The sequence below is a fragment of the Rhinopithecus roxellana genome, chromosome 18, assembly GCF_007565055.1.
Source record: "Rhinopithecus roxellana isolate Shanxi Qingling chromosome 18, ASM756505v1, whole genome shotgun sequence".
NCBI classification, from domain to species: Eukaryota; Metazoa; Chordata; class Mammalia; order Primates; family Cercopithecidae; genus Rhinopithecus; species Rhinopithecus roxellana.
Window position 1 is genome coordinate 50,363,974 of NC_044566.1, and position 16,483 is coordinate 50,380,456.

At 37.1% G+C, this 16,483-nt stretch overlaps 1 protein-coding gene across 4 annotated transcripts in view; it reads right to left on the reverse strand.

The window, feature by feature from the left end:
- Positions 1-16,483, reverse strand: part of AKAP11 (A-kinase anchoring protein 11) — a 52,163-nt gene that overhangs the window by 6,833 nt on the left and 28,847 nt on the right. For 3 of the 4 annotated variants that reach the window (XM_010374493.2, XM_030922137.1, XM_030922138.1), the window contains 4 exons: positions 11,598-16,095; positions 6,913-7,068; positions 3,143-3,226; positions 2,313-2,359 (listed from right to left, as the gene is read on the reverse strand). In XM_010374493.2, coding sequence (XP_010372795.1) covers positions 2,313-2,359; positions 3,143-3,226; positions 6,913-7,068; positions 11,598-16,095 — 4,785 coding nt within the window. The remainder of the gene's footprint in view (positions 1-2,312; positions 2,360-3,142; positions 3,227-6,912; positions 7,069-11,597; positions 16,096-16,483) is intronic. The other variant, XM_030922139.1, reaches the window with a different exon arrangement.

The window sequence follows — 16,483 nt, forward strand, 5'->3', positions numbered from 1 at the left end:
AGATGTCTCTGATTCTCTGCTACAGTTTGCAGGCCATTCTAGACCACTATTAATTATTTTCAGGATTTGTGTTGGTCCCTAATTTTTAATTTAAAAGATTCGGTCCACATTACTCTCTAAAACTAAATGTATTGTCTTTTCCCTCCCCTCTCTCAAACACTCTCAATCAAAAATAGGTTTGGTACACCATGGTACAAGGCATGGTCTCTGGGCCTTTTTGCAATCCTGCGGAGTTCAGGGGGCTGGAAGCTAAATCACCCCACTGCTTCTTTACACTGCTGGTGTTTTCTCAGTTCAGGACTCCTGGTTGCCTGGCCTACAAGAACCTTCAAACGGCTCTCTCTTTAGAGAAGCCACTAACAATTAATGAAAAGGGGAGGGACTGACATCCTGCAACTACAAAATTTTTTTTTTTTTTTTTAAAGAAGTTTGTTGCCTTAGGATTTCCATAATTTTGAGTCTTTCTATAAATCCAGACCAATCTATCTCCTAATTTACCAATCTCTAACAAATTTAAAGTTGGCTGTAACTTTCTATATAATGAGAAATACCTATAATCTCAAAAGCTCAGTAATGACATATCAACATATAATTTATCTCCTGTTTCTACCTACTCACAAAAGAAATCCTTAACAGCCTGATTAGTGCCAAAAGTAATATTTTTCAAAATAAATTTCATATTTACATTAACTTGTATCTTTTTTCTTAATCATTCCTCAGTAAAGCTAGTTAAGCAATCGCTAGTTCATTAGAGAATACTTACCACATGCATTTATACCATGTATAGCCTTTAGAATAACTGTTCACAGGTGTTACTTGAGAAAAGGCACAGAACTTTTATAAACAAAGTCAACACTTTTTTATTGAACAAGAATGAAACAAATATTGCAGTGGGGAATATCAATATCAAATATCAATAACACTAAAAATATTGCCCCATCTCAACTTTGTATCTGATGAGAAAAATTGACTTCTAGAAGCCCTATATAAAGAATGTCTACTTACAGAGACATTAAAACTAAAAAAAATAATAATCTTAAGTCTGAAGATTGCAGCTTAAAAATTGGGATGTGACTTCCCTAAACAAGGTTAAAACTAATTGAAAATTCAGGTGTCATAAAGTAAATTTTGAGAAATTCTTTTTAGCTATTTTCTGTTTGCCTGCTTCTAGAGAAGCAATTTTTAAAACATCACTAGTTCAAAAACAAGTATCTCAAAGAGTACAAATACTTTTATAAGTGCCACTTTATAGAAGACATTATTGGTATTTTCAAAATTAAGAAAAAATTAGACTTTTAGAAAAAAATTCAACAACCATCTGAATATAATGAAAACTCAGCTTCAAAGTAAAGTTTCTAAATTCACTCAGATGAATAAACTCAGATATTTTAACATATGAATTAAGGATTACAAACCATGGTCCAAAACTCTGTGGCCAATGATATCTAGTACTGACATACTTGGAACTATGTTCATTAAGGAAGAATCTGAATATTTTCTTCAAATATGTGTATGTGTGAGTGAAGCACTGGAACTGGGGGAGGGAAGAAGAATTAACTTAGAAATATCTTTTAAACAAGATAAGTAAAAATATTACTGACTCACGTAAGTTTGACATGAAACCCTAGTTCTACAAGTTACCAGTTTGGAAGGAAAATAATATGCCATAGTTATAATAACTTATGAGTAAGAATTTTAGCTTTTATATTTTGAAAATAATTATGTGGAGAGATTGTAATTAATTTATCTCAAATAATCAAATAATTCTCATCAAGTATTCCTTTTTTTTTTTTTTTTTTTTTTTTTGAGTCAGAGTCTCTGGCTCTGTCACCCAGGCTGGAGTGCAGTGGCATGCTCTCGGTTCACTGGAACCTCTGCCTCCCAGGTTCAAGCGAATCCTGTGCCTCAGCCTCTCGAATAGCTGGGATGACAGGCGCCCACCACCATGCCCAGCTAATTTTTGTTTTTTCAGTAGAGATGGGGTTTCACCATGTTGGCCAGGCTGGTCTCGAACTCCTGGCCTCAAGTGATCCACCCACCTCAGTCATCCAAAATGCTGGGAATATAGGCGTGAGCCACCGTGCCTGCCCAGTATTTCTTTATACCAATGACAATTTCATTAGTGTAGCAATCAAATAAAACTACTCAGCGAAGGATCTAAAAGTGGACCAACAAAATTAGTTCAAAAATACCCTGATTTATAATGTTTTACACAAATAACCCAGAGCCTATCTGACAAAAATGCATAAAGACTCTTCTAGGAAACCTTATACAAAAGACATGCCAACAATTTGAAAAACAAATCAAATTACCTTCTACTTCATCCTCATGCTCTTCATCTTTATCATCTGGTCCATCACTTATGAATAAAATAGCAGAAGCAGTTACAAAAAAAACTTTAATTAATAATGGTATCAAAACACATTTTTAAAAATGTGGTAATGAATGTTACAATATGACATATGACATTTAGAAACGGGAGAAATGACAATTAAAAAAGGAAGCTTTGCTTCTCACATCATTTCATGTTAAAATCTGAATTGCAAATGATCCCTAAAGTTATCAAAACCAAGAAATCCTACCTTACCATGATATATATAAGTGCTATGTAATTTCATAATATTATTCAATTTAAAATCATTTAAAGTTGAAATAGTTTACTAATTTAATGTAGCATTTGAATCTCACAAAATGCCAGGAATAATTTGTTAATGGTTTAGCTGATGCAATTTATGTATTTTTTTAATACAGTAAAAACACTTTTTACCTATACTTTTCTTATACATAAAATAAAATCACATACAAAAATAAAACATAACAAAAAACCCAACAGAAATCCTGTAGGAAGCAAGCTCTTTTGAATGAAATAATTGGTTGAATGAAATAATTGGTAGAATGAAAAATAGCAAGCAGAGCAACACATGCATAACAGTGACACATTTTGCAATTAGATGTCAGTCATATCTTAGCATAGTTGAATTTTTTCATTAGATGTGAATTCATCAAGCAGAATCATGTCAAAATACAGGAGAAAAGCAGGTTGATATATACTGGCACTGTAACCCACATTCTTTGAAGAAAATGACATCATGCATTAGTGGTGACAGACTCATCAGTTTTTAAGTTTCTAGACTGGACCAACCTGTCTGATGTTGGAAAGGATAAATTGTCCTCATACAAATCTCCTTCTAAACCAAGACTGCTCCAGCTACTGCTGTTACCATTACTGCCAGAGGAAGAAAAGAACAGAGCTGAACTAGAAAATGAATAGTAGAAAAGACCTTTGTTTTCCTTGGAACAGCTTCTGTCCTTGATAACTGCAGATGTTCCGAAGCTGTCACAATGAAAGGGAACATCCAGAGTGGAGAGAGACCATCACTGCTACTCTAAACGGGGCCTGACAAGTTCAGAGATTCGGGAGTTTTTTCTTCTTCTCAATAGATCATGAAAATTATCTAAACTTGTATTTTACAGATTAACAGAATGGCTTTTAGGACAGCAAATGAATGCATGAATTAATAAGTTTCACAGGAAAGTTAATGTCTTAAGACCAATCTTGAACTCTAATTTGTGAAATACCAATACCTTTCAATTTGGATAAAGTTAAAAAAAAAAAAAACAGGTTAACATTCTCTCAGGTCTTTAGATAGTGCAAAGCAGTGACAGGTTTGGGTGAGGGGATGTCGGGGGAGATGGGACGGAAGGCTCTAAGACATAGTCCCAAACAGACCTTTTCTAACTATTTGGGCAAAACATGTTTCAGATTTTAAAATACTATTATGTCAATGATCTTCATTTCATATATTATGTATAATTCAGTATGTATAATTCACCTCCAAGTAGGTGGCAAATAACAAACATTTTCTTCAGAATACAGCTAGAATAGCCAAGACTTAATCAAGCATTACACTTGTCTAGTTGGTCAGTCACAAATACCACATACAGATAACGTCTTATACTACCTAATCAACTGAAGAAGAAAGCAACTATTTTTTAAAACTGCAGCAAAGCAATTTTTAAAAAAAGCAACCATGTTCAGAAATAAAATAAAATTCAAATTTTCAGATTAAAACCCTCAGCATGCAATTTAAAAATTCTAATCATTTCTAATTATTAAACATTAGTAAGCACATTAGTTGGCAGTGATAAGCAGCTATTTTTCCCAATATTAGGCTAGGCAATTATAAAAAGTAATATTTATACAAACCAAAATTTTGGTTCTAAAAAAGTAAACATAAAATCATTTCATGTACATCAGTAAATGCTGATATGGTTACCAAAGAAAGGTGATTACTTCAAGTTCTAAAAAACTTCCAAGCAATCTCAAATAATTTGCATAGTTATATTCACTCTAACATCATCAAACTGTCACAAATCATATGTATTAGAGAGTAAAAATGAAAACTGAGCAGGGTCTTTTTAACATATGTTCAAACAAATATAGCTCTATTATAAAACTGTTCAAACCCATGTAGTTCATTGTCAGATAAACTAAAAATAAGAAAATATACAAATAAAGAATGGACAGACAGCTGTGAGCCAAGGAGAAAAAGAAAATTAGTCATCTCAAACACTCTATTTATTTCTATTAATAGAAAGATTATAGCAAAGAAAAAATATATAAAATTTTACCCATCATAATGATTCTTCCACTTAATAATAAAAATCCATCACCTACCTATTACATAAATATTAAAACAAAAACAGCTAAACGAAGTAAAGACCAAAAATTCAAATTCTCTCTAACCTTATCCCTCCTCCCTCTTTGTGCCTCCAAATGGGTATTTGAAGTCATTCTTCATAAAATGCCACTTCTAACTAGATGACTGTATACATTTTTCATCTAACCAGGACACTTTTTTAAATGAAAGGCCTCACCATTAATAATTACAACAGAACAGAAGTAAGCCAAACTATCCTAAGTGGGAAGTATGATCACCCTATATTAACCCAACATTAAAAAAACTTAATTTCTTCACTAAAGAGTTTTCCTGCTTCACTCTTGAAACACTACCCTGCTTCCATCATTTTCTTTTATGTCTTTTCATATTTCCTATGTCTAGCACAGGAGCACTCCAGCCAGTGGTATAAGTACTGCAGTGGTCCAGTACCTGCTTATCAAGCATGCAGATTCTCAGGACCCTCCACTGACTTCATACATCTTCATCTCTGGAGGTGAGACCCTGGAAACTGTATATGCAACAAGCATACCACCAATCCTGGATGAGCCCTGTGATCTTTTTCTCTGTGCCAGAACCTTAATGCCATGCGGCATTACATTAAGTCACATTACAACTGTGGTCAGTGGAAACACAGGTCTTTTTCTGACAAAATGCCATTAAGCCAGGTTTGCTCCCCATTTAAGTTCAAATATTAATCATTAATTTTCTGAGCCTAAATGCATTTATCCATGTTAAACATAATTATTTTAACCTCAGCCTGATTTGGTCTTTTTAACCTTTGTTCTGTTCATGGGATTCTTTTTTCAGCCTGTGTTGAATCACCCACAAATAGGTATTCCACATCATTAATAAATAATGCAAAGGAGGACAGAACTAAGGACAGAAACTGGTAAGATGATTCCTTTTTTCTCATCAAATTAGATAACATTCAGCACAGAGTTGTTCAACTGACTACAAGTCCTCTTAATGCTGCTAGCCTCTACCCACACCTCAGTCTCCCATTTTAACGCCAGGACTTCCTAGACAACACTGTCAATCCCACTGAAATCCTAGAAGCCTGTGTTTCTCAAAATGAGAGAAGAAACTAAATGTTAGTCGCCTTTTCTAGATAAAGTTATGGAAAATGGCCAAATCGTGATTTGTGACATTGCCCCCACTTGCTTCTACTAGTTTTAAACACTATCTTTTTGGACTTAGATTTTAAGAAATATTGGTGGTGTATATAGTACCATAATAAACTATGAAATATATTTTACAAAATATTAATATTTCCAGGTTAATCCAAGCATCAAACAAAATTCTCCAAGATTAAGTGTTCTATCAGGTGAAAAGCCATTTCCTTTCCTTATGCTACCTCATTCCCTCTTCCAAGAGTCGCCTTCCCTCCCGCACCTAGTTTGCCATTTCCAGGGGCTAAGTTCAACTGATGGTTCACAGGTCCTTTCCACACATGCCTGAAACTAGCAGTATGCTGAAAACCCTTTCCTCCCTCAAGACTCCGCTACAAATGGTATCTATTATTTCCAGTTATCAGTTAATGTGGATAAAGTTATAGAATTGTATAGGTCAGAAAGGCCTTTAGGTAGAGGTTAAGACTATAAGAAACAACTGTCTCATAATTAACAAAACATTTCAAACACCCCTGTTATGAACAAAGTTAACTAAGAAAAGTTATATATGAGGTAAGTGCCTTGTGCTACACAAAATCATATTTTTATAATGGCTTTGACTTATGTATTTTCAATCATTCAAGTATAAGTGTTCCAGGTCATTTTGTTCCTAACAGCAGGACAAGTAAGGACTCTCGCCCCACCAAAAAGATACTATTTCAACTAATATCAGGAAAATTACAGGGTTATTTTGATGCCTTTTACAGATAACTGTCCTTTTTCTTGTTCTTTAAAAAAAAAAAAGGACGCTTTTTAAAGTGAAAAAAATATTTTCCTCAGAAGTTCATAAAAAGTTCGGGAGAAGCTTAAAAGGAATAAATTAAATGTATGCAATATTTTTCAAATCAACTATTGGCACACCCAAATAAAATTAGCTGGGCTACTTACTGTATTAAATAAGTATTAAAAACAATTAGAAATACATTGTGAATAATAAAATACATGTTGAAAGTAATAGCATATTTTCAAATTTAGAATTTTAAAATAATAATGTAAATTTATAGCTCACTTCTGAGATCTGAGGACCTAAATTACACAATTATATGCAAAAGTGTACTTACCTTTCACTGAGATGATGAAAACTGCTGCTTTCATCTTGGTGTTCATCTTCAAAACTTAAATTAGACCAGCTACCAGTGCTGTCATCACCAATACTGAGGTTCATCTGCTGGCTACCGACAGACTCAGCTGACTGAAAGTCTTCTATTTCTTTTGAACTAAAAAGAAGAAAAAAAGAAAAAAAAATCAAATTGAAAGCATCCCAGATTCTGAACTTACAAGACTATCAATTTGATGATAAAGATGATAAAAACAAGAAATGGTATTCAGAGTCAGACCAGTGGCTCATGTAATCCTTTATTTGAGTGCCAATAAAGAGACTGTAGGATAGAGTATTAATTTCAAAGTTAACTGAGGTACCCACCAACAGCCATAACTTAGTTAATCTCCAGTGGATTTATCCCTAGGGCATTACTTCTCTAAATTCTATTTAAAGCAGTTCATTTTTCAACTGAGATACTACGGGGAGTACAAGTTCCTAAGTTTATCATCTGCTTTGTAAAACAATACTTTTATTTATATTAAAGGAGTCTCTTTCTAGCTTTAAGAACAAAAAAGTAGTTCAAGAAATTCTAGTATTGTCAATCAAACCTGTATTCAAACTAATCAAATCTCTCCAAGATTTTGAGCACAGATCATAACCCCTTTCATTTTTCTCAGTAAGAGGCATTTATACTTTTATTCCATCACCACAAGAAAGTCCATTCACTGCTCAACTATTTTAATTGCCCCACTACATTTTATGTTCAACAAAGTAGTCCAAAGTGATGTTTTCATAAAAAGAAAAAACGTCACTCTTCTGATCAAAGCCTTCCGATGGCTTCCCACCAATCCAAGTAAGAGCCCAAATCCTTAAAACATACTGCCTGTCCCCTCTTATAACATCCATCTGAACTCCTACTATTCTCCCTGGTCCACTCCTCCCACTTCAGCAACACAAGCCTCTCTGTTGTTTCCCAAACATTCACAGTCCCACCCCTATGCCTGGAAATCTGTTCTCTGTGACTCCATGACTTATTCTCACTTCACCTTTGGTTTTTGGCTCAAATATTACTTTGCCGGTATTGCTTCCCCTGCTACCTATTCAAAACTGTACACCAGCCCTAACGGCCACTGCCACTGTCACCACCAGCACTCTCTAACTCCCTACCTTGCTTTATTTTTCCCCCAAAGCACTTACCACTATGTGTCATACTATATATTTTACTTACCTATTATCTTATTCCACTATAACATAAGCACCAAGAGGATGTAGATTTTTGCCTGTTTTACTTACTTTCGTATCGCAGTGCTATCCCCAGAATAGCCCCTGAATTGCCCCCCATTTTTTCAGCTATTCTAATTTTGTAAGATACAGAATGATACCGAGCATTCCAAGCATAGGCACATTATAGTTCTGAACCGTAATAGATTACTACTTTGGTTTTTTTGAATACTATTCCTAGTATGTGCCACATTCTCATGGTTTTTGGCTGAAATGACCCAAAGGATGAGTTCCAGAGCAGAGTTTTTAATGACCGTGAGGTTATTCTGGCTTGGAATGATAGCTCAGAATATAATTGTTTTGTTGGCTAAAAATGCACTACCAGCCAGGTACGTGGCTCATACTTGTAAACTCAGCACTTTGGGAAGCTAGGGCGGGATGACTCTTGAGCTCAGGAGTTCAAGATCAGCCTGAGCAACAGTGAGATCTCATCTCTACAAACAACAAACAAAAATAAAAAAGTACTATCACATAATTTCTCACTTGCATTCACATGCCACTTCTCCATTAGAGTTTGTGAAATATTTATGGTCATGTTCATGAATCAAACAAAAAAGGGACATCAAGTGAAAAAACCCAAATAATATCCTTAAAGAATAATCCATCTGAATGAATCTCTTTTCAAGCTTGAAAGACAGATTTAACTTTATAAATAAAAAATGTTAAACAGTAAACTCTACACACTAGAGTCAACTTCCCTTAGTCAGTACTTGCAAAACCCTAGCACAATTATGAAGGAGAGAAGCAGGAGAAGAATTACTCCAGCCTTAATAAAAAGCTGAAAGTGGGCAGCACTAGCTTACAAGGAAGAACTTTAGGGGCTATCTACTCACCCAATTCTAAGAAGGAAAAGTGGAAATTACTGAGAAAACCAATGAGAAAGGCATTTGCTAGCCCCTGAGAGTGATGTCTGAAAAACTTCAGAGGACAGTCTCTTTTCCTCCCGTGAGGCTGGGAGGAAAGGGGGATGGGGCCATAGGGCAGACAGGACTGGACTGAGGAGTAAAAAGTAAAATAGCCTGAAGCAACCTGTAAGAGGAAAATTATTTCAATTGTTAAAAGGCCTTATTACCTACTCATGAGAATATTTATTAACCATTTATTATGTTTATCATCATACTAGGAACTGGTATGTAGTGAACAAGAAAATGTGGATCTAGGACAGAGGTTCACAATTGTTTTCTATAAGGGGCATGATATGGTTTGGCTCTGTGTCCCCACCCAAATCACATCTCAAATTGTAACCCCCAGGGAGGGACCTGGTGGGAGGTGACTGGATCATGAGGGCAGCCTCCTCCATGCTGTTGTCATGACAGTGAGGGAATGCTCATGAGAGCTGATGGTTTTATGTGTCTGGCAGCTCCCCCCTCTCTCTCCTGCTGCCTTGTGAAGAAGGTACTTGCTTCCCCTTTGCCTTGTGCCATGACTGTAAGTCTCCCGACGTTTTCCCAGTCATGCAGAACTGTGAGTCAATTAAACCTCCTTTGTTTATAAATTACTCAGTCTCAGGTAGTATCTTTATAGCAGTGTGAAAATGAACTAATACAGGCCAGATAGGAAATACATAGGTACTGCTGGTCATACAGCCTCTGTCCCAACTACTCAACTCTGCCATTATAGCCCAAAGGCAGCCACAGAAATATGTAATTGAATGAGCATGGTTGTGTCCCAATAAAACTTTATTTATAAATACTGAAATTTGAATTTCATATAATTTCCAGGTCACAAAATATCATTTGATTTTTTTTCAACCATTAAAAAAAAAACCATGAAATCTGTTCGTAGCTTGCAATCCATACAAAAACCACCAGTAGGCCACATTTGGCCCACAGACTGTAGTTTGCCAACCCCTGGTCTAGTAGAAAGAACGCTGCCTGATCAGGGCAAACAGAGACCTCTCCTAGTTCACCAGAAACCTACAGCATCTCTCATCTCAAGTAGATGCTATGAAGCAACTGGATTCAAGAATCCTGACCAAGCTGTATCTCCCTGTTTTAAGATGGATAAGAAAAGAGGCAGACCATGTCATGGCTTTGACAGAAGCTACTCAAAAATCTGGAATATCATGTGACTCAATTAAATTCCACCTCAACTTAAAGCATTTTCTCTTTCCAGCAGGACTTACAAATATCATCCTATCAACTAATAACACAAGTTGGTCCTGATATCTTCTCTAGGACAAAGAATGTTTAAAGTGAAAAATTGTAAGTTGTTATTAAAGAATCACTGAGCATGGCTGGAAACAGTGGCTCATGCCTGTGATCCCAGCACTTTGGGAAGCTGAAGTGGGCAGATCACCTGAAGTCAGGAGTTTGAGACCAGCCTGTCCAACTTGGTGAAACCCTGTCTCTACTAAAAATACAAAAATGAGCTGGGCGTGGTGGTGGGTGACTGTAATCTCAGCTACTAGGGAGGCTGAGGCACAAGAATCGCTTGAACCTGGGAGGCAAAGGTTGCAGTGAGCTGAGATTGTGCCACTGTACTCCAGCCTAGGCAACAAGTGTGAGACTCCATCTCAAAAAAAAAAAAAAAAAAGAATCACTGAGCACAAGAGATAACTACTGAAAAACAGGACACCGTAGGACTACCAGAAAGAACTGTCCCCTTAGATTGTGAACTAATCAAGAGAAATGGTGTAAGTATGTAAACAATTTTCGCTTTCTTCCTCAGAGCAGTTTGATTAAACCATGGTCTTTATAAGAAAACTTACCCTTGTGAATGAAGAAAGGTGTAAAAAATTTAATCTCACAATAGTAAATTAATATGGTAATATTCTACATTTACTATAGGATAGTCCCCCCTTATCCCTGGGGGATATGATCTAAGATACCCAGTGGATGTCTGAAACTGCAGATAGCATCAAACCCTGTACATACCAGGTTTGTGGATCTGATAACTGAGATACCTTCTAAGTGACTAACAGGTGAACAGCACATGCAGTGTGGATAAACTGGACAAAGGGGTCATTCACATCCCGAGACGGCGTGAGATTTCATCATGCTACTCAGAACATGCAACTTAAAACTTATGAATCGTTTACTTCTGGAATTTTCCATTTAATATTTTCAGATTGAGGAAAGCAAAATTGAGAATAAGGGGGGACTACTATATAAAATTCTCTAGCTATTTAATTCAACTTTACCTACTTCATAGCTCTATGAACTTGGATAAGGTGATTATTTTCTCCAACTCTCATTTTCCAGCCCTGTAAACGGGTAACACCTTCCCTCAAAAGGGATCAGGGGACCAAAATATATAAAAGTCATGTGTAGAATATGAAACAATACATAAATGCAATAGGAAAAATTTTTGTTTATGTAGGGTTAAAAATAATCATTCCTTTATGAACAGGACCTAAGACATATAGGATCACATTTAACTTGTTCATTTATCGTTAACAAGCAAAAGAAATGTGAAACTTACCTGCTAACAGCATGCCCAACATTTGTGACAGCTGCTGTCATGATTTCTGTGGCAAGGCTTTCAGCAAAGCTGGCACCCTCCTGTCCGATCCCACTGTCGGCTGCCATGCTGACACTGCTCACCTCTCGCTCAGCTTTTTCAATGGCTTCAGCAACTATCTTCTCAGCAAGCACTGCCTTCTTATCAAGATTAACATGAATCTGAGGGACATTGAGATGAAAAATCCTAGATTTCTGATAGTGGCTGCTAAATTTTGGATTAGAAGCTGGCTTACTACTGGCGAGAGAACCCTGTCTGAAAAAGTTCTGAGATGAATTTCCAGTGCAATTGTGGAGTTCTTTAAGGTCACAATATCTGCAAGCTTGACCTGTAAGAGGCGACAACTTTTCTGCATAAGTGACCCTGTCTGCTGATTTTGTGGTCTCAGACACTCGTAACACTGCAGATCCTAGAGTTAGCTCTAGAGTGTCATCCACTACTTTTTTGGCATACTGTTCTACAGCTTGAACAATATTGTCTCCACAACCATATCCATTTAAACTGCCAGTGCTGTGGTAAAACCTGTGACTTTGTGAGGAAGGCTGAAGAGACTTAGGCAATTCTGGTTTAACATGACTCTCTTTATCTCCTTCACATCCAGATTTTTCAAACAAGCAAGAATCTGTTAAGGATTTTGGTAGGCCAACTAGAGAGGCTGTCAGCTCTTCTTTAGCATCTTTTGTTATGCTGTGAACGAAAGAGGCTGAAAAACTATACAGTTCAGAACACTCATTTCTATACAGATCCAGGGTCCTTTCGCAAGTTTGATTTTTACAAAAGTAATCTTCATTTCTTTTACTTTGTCTTTTTTTGTCTGCTTCTTGGTGGTGCTCTTTATTTGAAAACATTAACAGTTCATTTGTTTTCACTTGTGAACTTGGCACAGGGAACATTCTTGAATTGCACTGCACTTTGGTTGTCTTAGCTGCTTCCTGTAATCCTGATTTAACAGATCGATAGGCAAGTCTATTAGCATACTGATCCATTATCAACTCAGTATTACCACCTTCTTGTTTTAGTATCTGAATAATATGACCTGCATATTCGTCTGTCACACTTTCACAGCTGGGATACTTATACGTCAGACCTGACATACAAGAACTTGGTGGTAATGAAAGAATAAACGGATCCACTTCTCTTGGGTGCGCTACAGCCTCTATATCCAACTTGTCTTCTACTTTATAATCTTGGTCACCATCAGCATAACAACTGTTCTTCTTTTGCTTGAAAAGCATACAACTTCGAACTTTTGCTATTTTCTCAGCTTCTGTAATGACTTCTGCTGCCAGATCACCTGCAAAACTGCACAATGTTTTCAAATTTTCATCTGAGGGGTTTAAGAAAGTAGGTGACACACTTCTTTGACTTTGCATATTTAAGCAAGGGTTTTTAACCTTGGGTTCTTGAATTATTTTATTATCTAAATGGGAAGCTGCCATCTCAGTTGCAAGAGAAAGGATGTGTGTAGCTAATGCTTCTGCAAACTGAACCTTCTTCCCTGAGTGCTCTGACTTCACATCCACTTCAGGGAGCTCTCCATTTTCACTACTCTCAACTTCTTCAGAAAGAGATCGCATGAGTTTCAACATGAACTCTTCTTTTTCTATAGTATTTTGTTCATTCTCAGACAAACTACCAACAGATGAGTTGTGTGGAGTAGAAGGAGGTGTAGCAGGTGCAAACTCTTTGGCTAATTCTCCTTTGAGCTTTTTTGTTAATTTCTTGATATCCCATTCAGAACTGGCCTGGGATGGTACTAGAGGAGTTGATGGAGGAGTATCAGGTATTACATTTCTGTCTCTGACTTTCTGTTTATCTTCCACATGCAAGCCATCTACACAGGTAAGTGCTGTAGATGAGAAAGTATGTGAATGAGGAAAGGGGTTTTCCTGTCCAAAAGACAAGGACTCAAGTGATGTATTATTCAAGTTACGCTTTTTCAGTGGTTGATCCTTAGCAGGTTCCTTCAAGTCAGATCTCTGACCTGTCACAGCTGGACAAGATGGCAGTGTCTCTAGGGAGGATCCATGAACCATAGAAACTTTACATTCTGGAACACAATCCTTTCCAGCTGAAAGTGAGCAGTGAGTTAAGTGATTGTGAGAGCCAGTAAATTTGGGTGACTTTTCTGGTGTCAACTGTGATTCTTCTCCAGAAACAGGCAAGCTTTCCTTGTATACTGCATTTTTATCTATATTTAGGATCACTGATTTGCTCTTATCTATGGAATGTTTAATAATAGATTTAGATAACTGGTCAGCAAACATGTCCTTATTGCTACTAGCTTCACTGCACTGCAGCATTGCCTGACCACAGTGGGAAAATGGAGGGGTTTTCCCCTTTATTGATTTAGTTAAATAATCTGTACGTTCATCAACCATTTTTGTAACTTCCAATGATGTCATTGACTCTAAAGTTTCATTTACTATCGTATGCACCATTGCTGCAGAAAAGTTGCTAATAATTGCAGGATCACTTGGTAATTTTGAGGAACTCTGCATTTCAAGATCATCATTAGTTGGTTTAAAATCATTCTGGTTACCTGGATTGTGTTCTGAAGGTAAACAAATATTTCTGAGACAAGCTGCTTTTTCTTCTCTGTTTTTTGTGGCAATATGCACTTGGGTAGAATTACCACTCGAATTACTATCATCAGATGACAGATGAGCCTTTGCCTGACATGCAGTAGATGAAATATGATATGGGAGAAGGGCACTTCCTGCCAAGGGCACTGGTATAGAAGTAACAATTCCAGAAGTACAAAACAAGGCCTGCTGCACTGTGTATTCCTTTTTATATTCCTGCACTGGTTTTGTCACCATAATTGCTTGATTGTGAAAAGAAGGGGAAAACGTGACAGCCTGTGTCGATGGCACTACACTTTCTGCACTCACATACTTGATATTATCCGTAGAGACACTAACTGCTGCCTTTGTTGTAAAGGTCACATCAACTTGTGATAGCTCAATGAACGCTTCCTGTATCACAGATTCAGACAAATCTTTTGCATATGACTTCACTACTTTGTCTTCAAAGTCAAACGATCCACACTGTGGAGATGCAGGCGTTTGAGGATACGAAAACTGACACACTTCCATGATGCCTTCAAAAACAAGCTCTTCAGCAAGATCTGCAGCAAACCTAGCAACCGTGTTTGTGAATATCTGCTTCTTTACATACTGTAAATCTTTTAAGGCATTTGATAAAGCTTCACTCACCAAAAAGTTAGCCAGGCCACTAATGGCACGTTCTTTTAGTGAAAATGCACGCTGCCTTCTCAGCTCATTAAATGCCATCTGAAAAACAGATGATGTCAATTTGACGGCTAAGTGGCACAACGCATTGGTACATGAAGAGACTCCTTTCTGTAAGTCTTTAAACGCACTGCCAAAACTTTTTTCCACAAGATCTGCTGCAAATTTTTGAATGCTATCTTTAATCATTAAGGATTTATTTTTAGATTTATTTTTTTGATCGAGGTTTCCATGCTTAAAAGTTATAGTTTTATTTTCTCCATGTTTAATACTGATAATATTTGATAGGGCATCAGTGTGCTGGGTATGAAGAACTGAGCCTAGTACTTCACATGATACGTTATTTGCATAATCTTCATAGGTGTAATAAATAGAATCAAGATTTTCATGAATCCTATCTCCACCAATATCTGTTTGGCAAAAACATTCAGCTGGAGTACAGCCTCCAAGAGGACTAAAAGCAGAGGATCGAATAGGACTAAATAAACCACTATCTTCCCCCGAGGCCTTCACTGGGCGAGGAGAATCCGGAGCATCACACAGGTTACCATATGGAGATTCCGGTTTACGAGGAGTTGGCTTTCTAACATTAGCTGGGAGAGCTGGACGATCAAACTTGAATTTTTGAGGATTCATACATGATTTTCCATGTTTGTGCCCTTTCTTCTGTGATGACTTCCCTATGACAGGATCTTTGTTAAACAGGCAAGTCTCTAAAGTTTGTTCTAGTTCATCAAACTGATCAAAACTATCAAAAAATTCACTTACTTCTGAGTCTGAATCCTCTACATCATCTTTCATTACAGGAATTTTAGGCAGCTCAAGTTTTGCTTTTAAGCTTTTTTGATATCCCTCTTCATCCAAGAAAATAACAGGACTTGGACTTGAACATTCTGATTCAGATGAGTAGGCAGGAGAAGACGAAAAAAATGTTTTCTGTAAATCGCTATCTTTATCTGAAGCATTAGATGACCTATAGAAACTCCTTTGGGTCCAAGGCTCTGAAATGGATGTTGTGACTGACGTTTTCACAGAAGGTAGTTCTTTAGGTCCCAGGACATTCACTGAGGAAGTTGAGGGTTTGGCCAATGACTTCTGCTGTCCAGAGCTAATGAGAATCTTTAAATCATGGGTTTCTAAATGATGACCAGTAACTGTCTGGGAAGCAGCATCACACTGGTTCCTTAGTGCAGTAATGTTCATTCCTATAGGAAAAGAATGAAATGGTGCCATTATTCTTGAAAAAACTTTTTGGAAATTAATTTAAATCCATGGAATAAACTGACTTTATTTATTTATTTATTTTTTGAGACGGAGTCTTGCTCTGTCGCCCAGGCTGGAGTGCAGTGGCCGGATCTCAGCTCACTGCAAGCTCTGCCTCCCGGGTTCACGTCATTCTCCTGCCTCAGCCTCCGGAGTAGCTGGGACTACAGGCGCCCGCCACCTCGCCCGGCTAGTTTTTTGTATTTTTTAGTAGAGACGGGGTTTCACGGTGTTAGCCAGGATGGTCTCGATCTCCGACCTCGTGATCCGCCCGTCTCGGCCTCCCAAAGTGCTGGGATTACAGGCTTGAGCCACCGCGCCCGGCCAACT